Here is an 18134-nt window from a genome sequence, read left to right as displayed (position 1 = left end):
GAGAGATTTTCCTTGGGGAGCCCTGTGGAACAAAGTTGCACAGCAAGAAATCTGATCAAAACACTGCATTAGCAAATGAGATTAAATTCACACCAAGGAGCAAAATTCTTTAAGATGCAGCCAAAACAACTATGAAAGATTTCAGTGACTTTCAATAACACAGTTAAAAACCAACATAAGAATTAGGTGCAAGTGAAACAGATCTTCAAAAATATCTTCACTGGATTATTCTCCTAGAACATCCATTTCTCTTCAAGCTTGCCTAAGTGGCTCTGAGATTATTGTCTCTCACACTTTAACTGCTGCATTACCTGCAAAGAGGCCTGCTTTAGTTTGCTGTTTCCTAGAATTAGGATAAATGAGTGACCCCAGGGATAGATGGCTGAGGTTGTCATTCCACAAATGAACATGAGTTTGTTGTTTTCTAGCACAGTAGATGACAGTTTCATGACATAGCCTATAAAATACAAGATAAAGAGAATGACAAAAGATATCAGCATTTTCATTGCCTTCACATGAGCTTCAGTGCTGGGGTCTCTGAATCCTGTGGCATTCAATTGCATCTTCCTACTGTGTCTCCAAAGAGAAATGATTAGCAGGAAACATGGAATTAAGGATAGTGTAAAGAAGAAGATGACTCCCAGGTGTACAGAAACCTGTTGAATGAAAAATTCACTTTTTTGCATCTTGAATCGGCAGGTTGTGTTTCTGTTCTTCATTTTGTTATCATTAAAAGCCTTCATGACTTGTGGAAGAGCAATAAACAATGAAATAAGCAAGAATACCATTAGAAAAGGAAGAATTCTACTGATTCTCCTTTTCAACCAGAGAAACATGTAGTGGGAAAAGTTTGCTATCTTCAGGAAATAGAAGATGTTGAGGCTGGTGGCAAACCAGATACTTGATTGATTGATAAATAGCCACATGTAACTAATGTATTCAATTAGCTTACTAGAGTAATATGTATCTGGAGACAATATATACATTAATCCACCTATCATTATTATCCATATCAGACAAATTCTAGAAATTGCTAAGCCAGTGAGAATAAAGCCAAGCATAGAGAGCTTCTTCTTGACACAGTCAAGTAAGTACACACTTGCAATAAACCCATTCCCTAAAATTCCCAGGATGCACTCCATAATTGCAACAAAAAGGAAGATGCCTTCCACTACATTTAGCATATCTGCCAATCCTTAACATAGATTTTGTTACAGCTATTTTAGATTACCTGCTGCAATCTAGGCATATATTGGTTGTTCAACAGAACAGTGATTTTCTTCTCTTTTGTTATAGAAAGAATTAAAATAAAAGGAATGCCTTGTGATGGAATCAGAAATCTCTTTTTGGACACCCCTCCATTTGCATTTCCGAAACATAGCAAGTCTAGAAAATGTGTGTTCAGACTGAATGCCTGCCTACAATTTGTTAAGATGCAAATGAAAGTATCTGTTTCATGGATTTTACTTGTCCTCCTGAGACTGTTTTGCATTTATGAAATAGAATTGTAGAGAATGGCTGTCAAACAGGTACGTACAGGATACAAAACACAACAGACATAATAACTTAATATTCTTCAAACTCGAATCATCCTCATTTATATTGTTTATGATCAGAGTTTTTATATATAAGTGCAAAGATCTATATGGAAATAACAAATACTCCTAACCATTATACAAGCTTACTCTGAATGTATAATTTAATTTTTTAAAAAAATTTAAGTGCAATTCTTGGTATGATATGTTTCACAAATATTATCATACAAAATTGTTTCTGTGGTTTCTGTATGCATAGTTATTACATCCATGAATGCAGAAGATTGTATTAGTCTCTTTTGACATGAAAGGCTCTTAGGAAAAGTGTTCTCTTTAACATATTTTAATTAATGTACCCATTCGCTCATTTATTCCATTAAGTATTCACTACATGTCTAAATATACCAAATTTCATCAGCTCATTGAGAAAATGCTGTGATAAATAGGATATCAAATCTTTTGTAATTTATGGAGTTTACAACCTGAAGGAGGAGGCAGGAAACAACTAGGTAAACCAAGATATCAATCCAAAAACCAGAAGGGAAATCTAACATTTAGAGATCCTTGATTATGCTCCTAGCATTATGTTAAGTACTTTAAGGTCATTTCCTCATTTAAATTTCATAAAAGACTACAAGCCTTTAAGACTCATACTATATTTGCCTTAGTTATTTAAAAGATAACTAAGCTTTATAGAAGAGCTTCTTCCCATTTAGGCTGGCATGGCTCCCATCAGTAAATATAGAATAAGTGAGATCGCTAGGAAATATTATCAAGTATAGGGACAGACTATGAATTATAGTCAGCAAAACAAAAAAGACACAACCAATGAAAAGCAAGCATCAAACTTAGAATTTATGTAGACAGCACATATTGGAATGAGGAGGAAAAAGTATGTATAGATGTTTAATTGTGTATGTAATGTTTAAAACATCAGGATACAATTTTAGAAAAAAAGCAGCAATAAGAGACTTTGAGAAAAAAAATGGGAACATTTGGGGAAAACCTTTCTAGAAAGGAAGAATAGAATTATATTAAATCGGAATGGACAAATTACTTCAAGTATAAAACTAATATTGACAGCCAAGATTTTAAAACTCCAACAATATACTACTTACCTGAATACAATTCAAAATAAACACACAAAAACTTTAAACGAAAATGATACAAAAATAGACAGTGGAAACATCATCTGAAGAAATCTGATATTGTTACAATAATATTATGTAAAGTAGGCTTTAAAATAAAAATCAATATTGTAGCACCAGGGGAGTGTATTTTACAATGATAAAAATGCTCAATTTATCAGGGAGATAAAACAATTCTAAAATTCATGCATGAAATAATCTAGAAAATATTTACAGAACTAAAGGAAAAAAATTGATAGTGGATCACCACACATTTTCTAAAAACTAGAAAACAGTTTCTATCTAGCAAGCTTTTAGGGAAACAATTATAGCTGGTCACCTCTTAGGCTTTCTGCTGAAACTCATGACTACTGGGAAGGTTAGATAAGCACCTTTAAGGGGTGTTATTCATACTATGAACATCGTCCTAACCAAGCTGCAGGGCATCTTGGTATGTGAGATAAGTCAACATGGCAGTTTTGCTTCAAGGTGGTATCACTCTTGCCATAATACTGACTGCTACTGTACATTCCTCCCCTCCAAAGTATAAACATTTGGGTGTGCATGTGTGTCTCTACAAGAAATTCAGCTAAATCACCTGCAGGGTGTCACCTCCTCTGAGTATTGTCACAGGTTGAAGTCCCACACAAGTTTGTTCATACTCACTTTTCTTGTTCCCAGTCGGCTAGACACAGAATTAGGCCTTTGAATACAATCTAGTTATCAGCACAAATACCAGGGGCCAGGGAACATGCATAATTACTAACCAAGCAATTCACAACTCAGCCCGTTAGTACCCTGATGTGTGTCTATGTTAGCCCTTCCAGTACAGGAATTTCTGGTGCTGGAGCCCTTGGTACACCAGTCGTCATCCCGTATGATTAAAACTGCTTCTCTTACTGGGTCAGGCACTGAAACAGAACAGGAAAGACGGGACAGGTGTTCTTTGTTTGCTCATGGGTGGCTGGACCTAACATAGCATGCAATTCTGGGCTTAAGAGACTCATTGCCAGAACACTTCCTCTTATAAACAGGCATGCCCTTTATCCAGGGTAGTATTTTGGGCTTCAGTGGAAGCAGGTTGTTTGAATTTCCTCGTAATCGTCCCTTAACTGTTAGACCCATTTTCATAGTCTGAGAGGGTCTTTGTTAATGGTTTCAGTGGAGAAGAAGCATAATATACCAGCAGCAATTGTTGATCATGGGAGAGAATTAAGCTCTAGAAGGGACACAAAGGAAGGGGCTTGGAGGTGGATGGGAAGAAGTCTGGCTTGCTTGACAAGAAGTCTAGAGGACCCTTAAGAACATGGGGATGAGGTAACCAATGACCAATACAAAGAGATAATAATCAATGACCAATAGAAAAGGGCAATCATTCCTGGAGGCACAGAGAGGCCAATGAAAGAATTGCAACCAATTTCAAACTGAGAGGAAGAGGTAATTATGCCCCTGCATGGACTTTGACTCCTGTCTCTCTCACCTCTTCATCATGAGAGGGACCCACTTCCAACTCTCTTTGGTAGTGCTCTAAATTTCTCTTTGTTCTTCTTACATAAAATTTCTCTTCGTTACACTGACCTTGTGCAGGTTACTTCTGCTGTCTGTTCATGCTGCCTGTGCTGCTCCAGTTTCATTCTCAGTTTCCACTCCTTTTTGCTTTCAGTTCCAACCCTGCTGAACTGAACTTTCTAGCTCAGCTGAGTATTTGAACCAGATGAACTGGGTTCAGGAAAATTGGACCCCTGACCCCCAAAACTCCTTTCCACAATGACCAGTATCCTGAAGGGAATGGTTTACTATACTCTGGTTTCCCTGAGATCTGCCTCATACCCTCAGGTGTAGCAGCAACATCCAAAGGCCCAGTGATGCCGCCTAAAGGATACTGAAGGCTGGTGTCTGCTACACTAGCTCTTCAGTCTCTTCAAAAGCTTCTTGCCAATGTGTGTCCCTGTCCCTTTTGTAATAAATCAGTAGTGTTCTCAGTCATTGGGCTAATGCTGTGATAAAAGAGTTATCGCACTCCAATTAGTTAAAAGATCACCAAATATTTGGATTTCTCTTACTGTTGTCAGAGTTGGGAATTGTGGGACATTCTCAATTACTGTACCTGGTATCAAGGAGTTTTACCTGACCCTAAAACTACACTTCAGGCCCTGGGTCCTGAAACTTCTGAGAGCTGATTGCCCATCCCCTTCCCAAAGATGAGCACATACTACTGGATAGCATTCATTAGTTTTTCTCTCCCAATATGACACATACAATTGTTTGGGTGATTTTTTACTTTTTGTTTGATTTTCTACTAGAATATATTATCCAGTACATGGTGCATTCTTCAATACTTTGTCTTCAACATCTAGCAGAGTTACCATAGAAAAAATATTTCTTGAATGAATGAACAGTATTCATGCTCTACTCTACTCATGTTATAAATAACAAAGTAAATAATCAGAACTGCCAAGACAGCAGACATCAGAGTTAGTACTTACACAGTTCATGCAAATGCTGGGGAAGATTCTTTCCCTCATTTCTCAAGAAATGTTAAGCAGAAAGATTTTTCTCACATACCTTGTCATTCATTTAATTTTATATATCTTATTACATAAATTATTTAGAACACTAAAAAGAAATAAAAACTATCTCAAAATGTGTTATCCATGGATAGCTGATTTATCCAGTTTACCTATAAATCAAATCAAAACAGACTCCTAAGCAAAATGCCTGTTATCTATTTTACCTTGAAATCATTCTTAAAATCTATGTAGACATTAATGATTAGTTGAGTATTAAATATGTTCATAATCAATTTCTCCTTCATACATTTTTCTGTTTTCTAATTTCAGGTGCAATGACACTATTAAAAAGAAGCTATTCAGACCAAACTAAGATGGTGGCCGAGTAGCAGCTTCTATGCAGCAGAGTGCAGTGAAAGTGGAGAGAGAAGACTCCAGGCATCTCTGGCTGGTGGGTTTTGCCCAGAGGCTTCCCTTTGGTGACATAGGATGTCAGTGAGAGACTTCTGGACCCCAAGAGAAGGACAGAAGTGGTGGAAAAGTGGCAAGTGGTGGGTACATTTGTTCGATTGGAGGCTGCCCACAGCTGTAACCATTGCAACAGGAAGATTGTAAGAAGGAAAAACTTTACCTATGTGCTATTTTGGTTTTTTGGAATTGGGCACTCGATTGAACTGCCTTGGCAGATCTTGGGCGGGTTGTGAATGACTTTGGGCATTGTCTGGGATCCCAGACTGAGTTGCTGAGCTGGAGGGGAGCTAATATCATTCAGCTGTGGGCTGCCAACACAGCTGCTGTGGGAGAGCTGCCTCTGTGTGTTACAGCACGGGGATTGGCCAGGAGACCTTGGTCAAGTAATTTAGTGGCAGAGCTGCCCAAAGGCAGGGACTGAGATGCTGGGGAAGTGCGGAGATCTAAGTGTTTGGTAGATTAATAGCCTCAGCTCTCAGGGGCATAGAGGGAGTCTGGATTTGGTTCACTGGATAAGCGGGCATCCATGCCAGGAGAGATCCCAGTGATAAGTACTCTCCTTGGAAAGCTTCTGCTTGGGCAAGGTTTATAGTCTGGAGAGTCTTTTAAGTGGGCTGTGGAGACATTTGGGCTCCTAGGCCTGCAGAGTCTGAGAGACCAGCAGAGGCCTCCAGGCTCCATCTTGAACAGCTGTTATTAATATTGTAATCAACATCTCATACCTCAGAAGATCACCTGTTGCCTGGACAATATTCAGCAGGATATATATACTATTTGGTTTTGGGTATTTTTCTTTTTTTTTTTTTTAATTCTTAATTTCAATTTTTTTCCTTGACAACTTTCCCTTTTTGCTCTTTTTTCTCCCTTTTCCCCACTATTCTAGTTTAAATACAATCTTCCATTTTTGCCTTCTTTAACAATTAGAATTTCATTTTTGTCAGTGCTTCTACCCCTATTATCTGTTTTGTTTTGTTTTTTTCCAATTTTATCCCATAAGGGTTTTTGCTTGTTTTGGTTCGATTTATAGTATTTTTGTCTTTACTCTTCATCTGGAGGAGGTGTGGTACTGTGTCTGATCTGGCTGGCAAAGAGCTGTTGACCTCAAGGAACCCCCACAACCCAGTATCCTCAGAGGTTGGGGGTTTTTAAGGTTGGGTCATAGTACCCTACTATACACCTATATTACTCCTGTTTTCTTCTTTTGGTGCCTTTCTTCTTCTTGTCAATATTTTATCCCCCTCTTCTTTCTCTTTTTCCCTTCTCTTTAAAATCTTTTTTCCCTTCTTATTCTGCAATCTTTTTATCCTTCTGGTCCCCTACCAAAAGGACTCATTAAAACTTTAGGCCAGAGGCACAGTAACTTAAAGAGCAAAAAGAAGTGAAAGGATGAAAACAATGAAGGAAATTGTTGAGAAAGTGGAAAATAACCAAAAGGAGATCCAAAAACAGAATCAAATAAGAGATAAACGATATGAGGAATATAGAGAGGATATAGCAGAGCTGAAGGAACTGAAGCACTCAATTAGGGAACTTAAGGATGCAATAGAAATTATCAACAACAGATTAGATCATACAGTAGAAAGAATCTCAGAGGTAGAAGATAAAGCTCTTGAGATTACTCAGATAGTTAAAGAGGCAGAAGAGAGAGAAAGCAGAACATTCACTGACAGAATTATGGGACTCTATGAAGCGTTCAAATATATGTGTTACAGGTATCCCTGAGGGGGAAGAAAAATGCCCCAGAGGAATGGAAGCCATTCTAGAGAACATTATAAAAGAGAAACTTCTCTGAAGAAGACAGGCGCATGGCCTACAGACATATGAAAAAATGCTCATCATCTTTAATCATCAGAGAAATGCAAATCAAAACTACTTTGAGATACTATCTAACTCCAGTAAGATTAGCCCATATCACAAAATCCCATGACCAGAGATGTTGGCATGGATGTGGAGAATAGGGAACACTTCTATTCTGCTGGTGGGAATGCAAATTAATACATTCCTTTTGGAAAGATGTTTGGAGAACACTTAGAGATCTAAAAATAGATCTGCCATTCAATCCTATAATTCCTCTACTGGGTATATACCCAGAAGAACAAAAATCACATTATAACAAAGATATTTGTACCAGAATATTTACTGCAGCCCAATTCATAATTGCTAAGTCATGGAAAAAGCCCAAGTGCCCATCGATCCATGAATGGATTAATAAATTGTGATATAAGTACACCATGGAATATTATGCAGCCTTAAAGAAAGATGGAGACTTTACCTTTTTCATGTTTACATGGATAGTGCTGGAACATATTCTTCTTAATAAAGTATCTCAAGAATGGAAGAAGAGGGGAGGAGACAAGATGGCTGACTGAAGCCAGCTTTCCACAGAGTCTCCCATTCAGAAGGAGAGTTAAAGGACAAAAATTCAGCAAGTAACCTGGTGGATTTGACCTGCACTAAGAGAGAAGGTTGTAGAACACACGTCAACCCTGCTGAGGCGAGCTGCGACCACAAGGATACAAACAAAAGGTACAAAATCCATCACCAAGCGGACGGGAGTCCCCTCCCCCATGAAAACGGCTCAGAGTGCCCCACAAACAACCGGGCAGAGTTCAAAGGTCTTCCCACTACACTCCACGAGAGAGACCCTCTAAAAACTGGACCTACCTCCCCTACTAGGGTGCCACGGCGTCCTCCTGCCAGGCATAAAACTGTATAAACTGTATATAGTCTCTACCTGGAATTCTGAGCTCCCAGCACTCCCCTTCGCTCACACTGAGGTCTGGAGGCCAGTCCCAGTCAGTCGGCAGAGAGGGGACTGCATGGGAGTGGCAGTTCCCTGAGGCACAGTGCAACAGCTGTCTTTTGGTGACAATACAGCCAGGCATAAAACTGTGTAAAGCTGTGTGTGTTCTCTGCCCGCAACCCCAGGCTTCCAGTGCTCTGCTCTCGCTCCAAGGTCTGGAGGCCTGTCCCCCAGGGGTCCAGACTCTGGGTAATTGCTGGAGGGGTGTAGACAGTGCTGGGCTGCAGCCAGTTGGTGCAGACTCTGGGATACGGGAGCGGAGAGAGGACGGTTGGCCGGAGGGGAGCTACACTGGAGCAATGGTTGCCTGAGCCATAAGGCAGCAGCCCTCTTTTGCTAGCAATACGGCTCACTACAGAATATTCTGAAGCCACACCCCCTGCCTCCCTGGGCAACCAGAGACTCTGAGTTTGCCTGAGGCAGCTCCAACTTGCAAACCAGGGAAACTCCCAGGGCGGGGCTGACCCAGAAGTCCGCTTTACTAAACCTAAGATGCACCTGGCTCTCAAGGGATCGTCAGCCTATAAACAATACAAGAGCAAAGACAAGCTGATTTGGAACTCAATTCAGCTTCTCTTCTGCAGGGGAAATGCAGAGTTGTTCTGTTCTGTTCTGTTCTGTCAGTAACATTAATCAGGGGCGAGACTGGACCTGAGTGAAAACCCCTCAACCTTCATCTAGCACCCGAGGTTGTCAGGCCTCACCTCCTCCTGCTGGAGAGAGGAAGAGGGCAGCAGCCTGGCAGACTTCCTTGTGATTCAGGCAGGTATTAACTCCTGGAGGACCGATTCACTACAGGCAACTGGGTCAGCCAACTGCAGGGCTATCAGTGACTGGGTGTGAAGTGGTGGAAGGTGGGGAAGGAGGCAGCAACCTTCCCAGACTGATTTATAGGCTGGGTGGCTTCTCCTGACTCCACACAGCACTGGAGCAAGCCACACCAGAGTAGTCACCAGACCCCTGTGATCCAGTTCCCAGAGACCTCTTAAATTCTCTCACCTGAGACAGGTGCAGACTGAGACAATTGCTTTGGACATTTTTGAACTGAACCAATCACCTGAGGACAAATCAGATGGTGCCCTAGGTGCACGGTGGTAGGAAGGTTTGATTTTTCTTTTCCAATTGTTTGCCGGTGGGGGGTGGGGTGACTTAATTGCTGATATTTCTCCACAGCTGAGAATTCAATCCAAAGTATCTGTTTCACTAGGGTGGAACAGAAACCAGCTGAAAACAAGGCAGAACCATTTAGCCCCACCACACCAGACAGGGCTCCAGTTTCTCAGGCCACAACCCTGTACGGGCCCTCGACAAAGCCCCAGGGGAAAAAAATCAGAGGCAGTAAAACAACCATGGGGCGGAATCAGCAGAAAAACTCTGGTAATATGAATAACCAGAATAGATCAACCCCCACAAGGAAAAATATGGCAGATGCAATTGAAGATCCCATTCATAAACAACTGGCTGAGATGTCAGAAATTGAATTCAGAATTTGGATTGCAGACAAGATTAACAAAGTGGAATTAGGAAATTGAGGAGAAATTCAAAAGTTGTCTCAAGAATTTAACAACTTTAAAGACAAAACCACCAAAGACTTAGACACACTGAAGCAAGAATTTACAGCCCTCAAAGATATGAAAAATACAGTAGAATCCCTCAGTAACAGAATGGAGCAAGCAGAAGAAAGGATTTCTGACATTGAAGATAAAGCCTTTGAATGCTCCCAAACTCTCAAAGAGGAAGAGAAATGGAGAGCAAAAACGAATCACTCTCTCAGAGAGCTCTGGGATAATTCGAAGAAGGCGAATATCTGAATCATAGGAGTTCCAGAAACAGATGAAGTGGCCTCGCTGGGCACAGAGGCCCTTCTGCATGAAATTATGAAAGAGAATTTTCCAGACATGCCTAGAGATTCTGAAATTCAGATAGCGGACAGCTTCAGAACCCCAGCACGACTCAACCCCAATAAGACATCCCCAAGGCTTATCATAATTAACTTCACTAAAGTTAATATGAAGGAGAAAATCCTCAAAGCTGCCAGGAGAAAGAAAACCATTACCTTCAAAGGGAAGAATATTAGAATGACTGCAGATCTCTCTGCTGAAACTTTTCAAGCAAGAAGAGGGTGGTCACCGACTTTTAATCTCCTAAAGCAAAATAACTTTCAACCCGGGATCTTGTATCCAGCAAAACCGAGTTTCATTTATGATGGAGAAATTAAATACTTTAATGACATTCATATGTTGAAGAAATTTGCCATAACCAAACCAGCTCTTCAGGATATTCTCAGACCTATCCTCCATAATGACCAACCCAATCCTATACCACAAAAGTAAACTCACTCATAAACTTCGGATCAAACTCCAATTTCCACACTGGTGAAAGGATTAAAAATGGCCACTGGACTTTTGAAAAACTCGATACCCAAAACTTCACCAGACTTATCAATATTCTCCATTAATGTGAACGGCTTAAACTATCCTCTAAAGAGGCATAGGTTAGCTGACTGGATACAAAAACTCAGGCCAGATATCTGTTGCATACAAGAGTTACATCTTAAACTAAAAGACAAATACAGACTCAGGGTGAAAGGAGGGTCGTCCATATTTCAGGCAAATGGTAATCAGAAAAAAGCAGGTGTTGCAATTGTATTTGCAGATACAATAGGCTTTAAACCAACAAAAGTAAGGAAGGACAAGAATGGTCACTTCATATTTGTTAAAGGTAATACTCACTATGATGAGATCTCAATTATTAATATCTATGCACCCAACCAGAATGCACCTCAATTTATAAGAGAAACTCTAACAGACATGAGTAACTTGATTTCCTCCAGCTCCATAATCGTTGGAGATTTCAACACTCCTTTGGCAGTGTTGGATCGATCCTCCAACAAGAAGCTGAGTAAAGAAATCTTAGACTTAAACCTAACCATCCAACATTTGGATTTAGCAGACATCTACAGAACATTTCATCCCAACAAAACTGAATACACATACTTCTCATCAGCCCATGGAATTTACTCCAAAATCGATCACATCTTAGGTCACAAGTCTAACCTCAGTAAATTTAAAGGAATAGAAATTGTTCCATGCATCTTCTCGGACCACCATGGAATAAAACTTGAGCTGAGTAACAACAGGAATCTGCATACTCATACAAAAACATGGAAGTTCAATAACCTTATGCTGAATGATAGCTGGGTCAGAGATGAGATTAAGAAAGAAGTCACCAACTTTTTGGAACAAAACAACAATGAAGACACGAACTATCAGTACCTCTGGGACAACGCAAAGGCAGTTCTAAGAGGGAAATTTATAGCACTGCAAGCCTTCCTCAAGAGAACGGAAAGAGAGGAAGTTAACATCTTAATGGGACATCTCAAGCAACTGGAAAAGGAAGAATATTCCAACCCCAAACCCAGTAGAAGAAAAAAATAACCAAAATTAGAGCAGAATTAAATGAAATTGAAAACAAAAGAATAATACAACAGATCAATAAATCAAAAAGCTGGGTTTTCGAAAAGGTCAATAAAATAGATAAACCTTTGGCCAACCTAATCAGGAAAAAAAGAGAGTAAAATCTCTAATCTCATCAAACAGAAACAACAAAGACACAATAACAACAGACTCCTCAGAAATCAAAAAAATCCTTAATGAATATTACAAGAAACTTTATTCTCAGAAATATGAAAATCTGAAGGAAATTGACCAATACTTGGAAGCACGTCACCTTCCAAGACTTAGCCACAATCAAGTGGAAATGTTGAACAGGCCCATATCAAGTTCAGAAATAGCATCAACCACACAAAACCTCCCTAAAAAGAAAAGCCCGGGGCCAGATGGTTTCACGTCTGAATTCTACTAAACCTTTAAAGAGGAATTAGTACCTATATTACTCAAGCTGTTCCAAAAGGTAGAAAACGAAGGAAGACTACCCAAAACGTTCTATGAAGCAAAAATCACCCTGATCCCCAAACCAGGGAAAGACCCAACAAGAAAAGAAAATTACAGACCGATGTCACTAATGAATATAGATGCAAAAATATTCAACAAGGTCCTAACAAACAGAATCCAAACACATCTAACAAATTATACATCATGACCAAGTCGGTTTTATCCCAGGATCTCAAGTCTGGTTCAATATACGTAAATCTATAAATGTAATCCAGCACATAAACAAATTAAAAAACAAAGACCATGTGATTCTCTCAATCGATGCAGAAAAAGCTCTTGATAATATCCAGCATCGCTTCATGATCAGAACACTTAAGAAAATTGGTATAGAAAGGACATTTCTTAAACTGATAGTGACCATCTACAGCAAACCCACAGCCAATATCACATTGAATGGAGTTAAATTGGAATCATTTCCACTCAGATCAGGAACCAGACAAGGCTGCCCATTGTCTCCATTGCTTTTTAACATTGTAATGGAAGTTTTAGCCACTGCAATTAGGGAAGAAAAGGAGATCAAGGGTATCCATATAGGGTCAGAAGAGATCAAACTTTCACTCTTCGCAGATGATATGATAGTATATCTGGAAAACTCTAGGGACTCTACTACAAAACTCTTAGAAGTGATCAAGGAATACAGCAGCATCTCAGGTTACAAAATAAACATTCATAAATCGGTAGCCTTTATATATACCAACAACAGTCAAGTTGAAAAAACAGTTAAGGACTCTATCCCATTCACAGTAGTGCCAAAGAAGATGAAATATTTGGGAATTTATCTAACAAAGGACGTGAAAGATCTCTATAAAGAGAATTATGAAACTCTAAGAAAAGAAATAGCTGAAAATATTAACAAATGGAAAAACATACCATGCTCATGGCTGGGAAGAATCAACATAGTTAAAATGTCTATATTACCCAAAGCAATATATAATTTCAATGCAATCCCTATTAAAGCTCCACTGTCATACTTTAAAGATCTGGAAAAAACAATACTTCGTTTTATATGGAATCAGAAAAAAACTCGAAAAGCCAAGACATTACTCAGAAATAAAAACAAAGCAGGAGAAATCATGCTACCAGACCTCAGACTATACTACAAATCAATAGTGATCAAAACAGCATGGTATTGGCACAACAACAGAGAGGTAGATATCTGAAATAGAATAGAGAATCAAGAGATGAATCCAGCTACTTACCGTTATTTAATCTTTGACAAGCCAATTAAAAACATTCAGTGGGGAAAAGATTCCCTATTTAACAAATGGTGCTGGGTGAACTGGCTGGCAACCTGTAAAAGACTGAAAGTGGACCCACACCTTTCACCATTAACTAAGATAGACTCTCACTGGATCAAAGATTTAAACTTAAGATATGAAACTATAAAAATACTAGAGGAGAGTGCAGGGAAAACCCTTGAAGACATCGGGATGGGCGAGTATTTTATGAGGAGGACCACCCGGGCGATTGATGCAGCTTCAAAAATACACTACTGGGACTTGATCAAACTAAAAAGCTTCTGCACAGCCAAGAACACAGTAAGTGAAGCAAGAAAACAGCCCTCAGAATGGGAGAAGATATTTGCAGGTTATGTCTCCAACAAAGGTTTAATAACCAGAATCCACAGAGAAATCAAATGCATTAGCAAGAATAGAACAAGGGATCCCATTGCAGGCTGGGCAAGGGATTTGAAGAGAAACTTCTCTGAAGAAGACAGGCGTGCAGCCTTCAGACATATGAAAAAATGCTCATCATCTTTAATCATCAGAGAAATGCAAATCAAAACTACTTTGAGATACCATCTAACTCCAGTGAGAGTAGCCTATATCACAAAATCCCAAGACCAGAGATGTTGGCATGGAGAAAAGGGAACACTTTTGCACTGCTGGTGGGAATGCAAATTAATACATTCCTTTTGGAAAGAGATATGGAGAACACTTAGAGATCTAAAAATAGATCTGCCATTCAAACCTGTAATTCCTCTACTGGGCATATACCCAGAAGACCAAAAATCACATCATAACAAAGATATTTGTACCAGAATGTTTAGTGCAGCCCAATTCATAATTGCTAAGTCATGGAAGAAGCCCAGGTGCCCATCGATCCACGAATGGATTAATAAATTGTGGTATATGTACGCCATGGAATATTATGCAGCCTTAAAGAAAGATGGAGACTTTACCTCTTTCATGTTTACGTGGATGGAGCTGGAACATATTCTTCTTAGTAAAGTATCTCAAGAATGGAAGAGAAAGTACCCAATGTACTCAGCCCTACTATGAGACTAATTTAGGGTTTTCACATGAAAGCTATAACCCAGTTACAACCTAAGAATAGGGGGAAGGGGGAAAGGGAGGGGAGGGCAGGGGGAGGTGGGTAGAGGGAAGGGGTTGGTGGGATTACACCAGCGGTGCATCTTACAAGGGTATATGTGAAACTTGGTAAATGGTCTGTGAAGCTAGTGAATGATGCCCCATGATCATATCAATGTACACAGCTATGATTTAATAAAAAAAAAAGAATAAATAAATAAATAAAAGTTTAGCAATAAAAAATAAAATGAAGTATAATTAAAAAAAGAAAAAAAAAAGAATGGAAGAAAAAGTATCCAATGTACTCAACCCTACTATGAAACTAATTTATGGCTTTCATATGAAAGCTATAACCCAGTTATAACCAAGGAATATGGGGAAGGGAGAGAGGAAGTGGAGAGGGGAAAGGATGTGCGGAGGTGATTGGTGGGATTACACCTGCGGTGCATCCTACAAGTGTACATGTGAAACTTAGTAAATGTAGAATATAATTGTCTTAACACAACAACTAAGAAAATGCCAGGAAGGCTATTTTAACCAGTGTAATGAAAATGTGTCAAACTGTTTATAAAACCAGTGTATGGTACCCCATGATCACATTAATGTACACAGCTATGATTTAATATTAATTTAAAAAAAAAACTTCCCAAATATCACCAAAGATTTTGACATACTCCTTTCAGAAGGATATCAGTCCCCTGGTCGCCTCAACTCAAATAGGGCTTCTCCAAGGCACATTGTGATGAAACTATCTAAAGTCAGGACAAAAGAAAAGATTTTGCAAGATGCCAGAAGTAAGCACCAACTGACCTACAGGGGCAAATCTATCAGGGTGACCGCAGACTTCTCTAACAAAATTTTTCAAGCCAGAAGACAATGGTCATCTATCTTTAATTTCCTTAAACAGAACAATTTCCAGCCCAGAATTCTATATCCTGCTAAGTTAAGCTTTAAAATTGATGGAGAAATCAAATCTTTTATTGATATGCAAACATTGAGGAAATTTGCCACAACAAGATCAGATTTACAGGAGATACTTTAACCAGTTCTACACACTGACCATCGCAATGGACCTTCAGCAAAGTAAACATCCAAAAGTTAAAGGACATAACCTAGTTTCCACAATGATTCAAAAGACAAAACTAAGAAAGGGACTTTCACAAAATAAGCTGAATAGATCACTACCACACTTATCAATTATCTCAATAAATGTCAATGGCTTGATTTCCCCACTGAAGAGGCATAGATTAGCTAATTGGATTAAAAAACACAAGCCATCCGTTTGCTGTCTGTAGGAAACACATCTTACATCAAAAGACAAATTAAAACTCAGAGTTAAGGGTTGGCAGTCCATTTTTCAGGCAAATGGAATTCAGAAGAAAAGAGGGGTTGCAATCTTATTTTCAGATACATGTGGATTTAAAGCAACCAAAGTCAAAAAAGACAATGATGGTCACTTCATATTGGTCAAGGGAAAATTATAACAAGAAGACATTTCAATTTTAAATATTTATGCACCCAGTTTAAATGCTCCCAGATTTTTAAAACAGACCTTGCTTAGTCTGAGCAATATAATGTCCTATAACACCATAATAACAGGGGACTTAAACACCCCTCTCTCAGAGCTGGACAGATCCTCTAAACAGAAATGAAACAAAGGTATTAGAGATTTAAATGAGACCCTAGAACAACTGTGCTTGATAGACGTATATAGAACACTGCATCCCAAAGATATACATTCTTCTCATCATCCCATGGAACATTCTCCAAAATTGATCATATCCTAGGACACAAAACAAACCTCAACAGAATCAATAGAATTGAAATTCTACCTGGAACTCAACTCCAACAAAAACGTTCAACCTCACACAGAGACCTGGAAGTTAAACAACCTTAAGCTGAATGACACTTGGGTGCAGGAAGAAATAAAAAAAGAAATCATTAACTTCCTTAAGCATAACAACAATGAAGACACAAGCTACCAAAACCTATGGGATACAGCAAAAGCAATCCTGAGATGAAAACTTATCGCTTTAGAAGCTTACATTTGAAAAACAGAAAGAGAACATATCAACAAACTCACAAGCCATCTGATGGAACTGGAAAAGTAAGAAAAATCTAAGCCTAAATCCAGCAGAAGAAAAGAAATATCCAAAATTAAATTAGAGATTAATGACATTGAAAACAAAAGAATCATTCAGAAAAATCAATGAAACAAGGAGTTGGTTTTTTGAAAAAATAAATAAAATAGATAAAACTTTGGCCAGTCTATCTAGAAATAATAAAGTAAAATTTCTAGTAACCTCAATCAGAAATGATAAAGGGTAAATAACAACAGATGCCACAGAGATTATTTGTGCCAAGACATTATCTCTGAATACTACCAGAAACTTTAAATGCCCAGAAATTTGACAATGTGTAGGAAATGGATCAATATTTGGAATCACACCCTCTCCCAGATAAAATAGAACTCCTGAACAGACCAATTTCAAACACTGAGATGAAAGAAACAATAAAAAAACTCCCAAAAACAACAACAACAACAACAAAATGCCCTGGTCTGGATGGCTTCACACCAGAATTCTATCAAACCTTCATAGAAGAGCTTATTATAATACTGCAGAAATTATTCAAAAAGATTGAGGAGGAAGGAATCTTCACCAACACATTCTATGAAGCAAATATCACCCTGATACCAAAAACCAGGAAAAGATCTATCTAAAAAGGAGAATTTCTGACCAATTTCACTAATGAATATAGATGCAAAAATTCTCAACAAAATCTTAGCCAATAGATTAAGCTTATCATCAAAAAAATCATACATCATGATCAAGTAGGTTTTATCCCAGGGATGCAAGGCTGGTTTAATATATGCAAGTCTATAAATGTTATTCACTGTATTAACAGAAGTAAAACCAAGAACTATATAATCCTCTCAATAGATGCAGAAAAGCATTTGATAAAATCCAGCATCCTTTTCTAATTAGAACACTGAGGAGTATAGGCATAGTTGGCATTTCTTAAACTATCAAAGCTATCTATGACAAACCCACAGCTAATATTTTTCTGAATGGAGTAAAACCAAAAGCTTTTCCTCTTAGAACTGGAACCAGACAAGGTTGTCCTCTGTCACCATTACTATTCAACATAGTGCTGGAAGTTCTAGCCAATACAATTAAGCAAGACAAGGAAATAAAGGGCATCCAAATCACAGCAGAGGAGGTCAAACTCTCCCTCTTTGCTGATGACATGATCTTATACTTAGAGAACCCCAAAGACTCAACCACAAGACTCTTGGAAGTCATTAAAAAATACCATAATGTTGGGTGGTTCCTGTGGCTCAAAGGAGTAGGGGTCCAGCCCCATATGTCGGAGGTGGTGGGTTCAAACCCAGCCCTGGCCAAAAACTGGAAAAAAAAATAC

At 38.7% G+C, this 18134-nt stretch overlaps 1 protein-coding gene across 1 annotated transcript; it reads right to left on the bottom strand.

Moving 5' to 3' along the window:
- Nucleotides 1–278: 278 nt before the first annotated feature.
- LOC128561935 (taste receptor type 2 member 10-like) lies at nucleotides 279–1142 on the bottom strand. The gene has a single exon (XM_053556592.1). It carries the CDS (start codon nucleotides 1140–1142, stop codon nucleotides 279–281), a length of 864 nt encoding a protein of 287 aa, XP_053412567.1.
- Between the last annotated feature and the right edge of the window lie 16992 nt (nucleotides 1143–18134).

The sequence above is a fragment of the Nycticebus coucang genome, chromosome 12 (genome assembly GCF_027406575.1).
Source record: "Nycticebus coucang isolate mNycCou1 chromosome 12, mNycCou1.pri, whole genome shotgun sequence".
NCBI lineage: Eukaryota > Metazoa > Chordata > Mammalia > Primates > Lorisidae > Nycticebus > Nycticebus coucang.
This window is presented reverse-complemented; position numbering and strand designations above follow the sequence as displayed.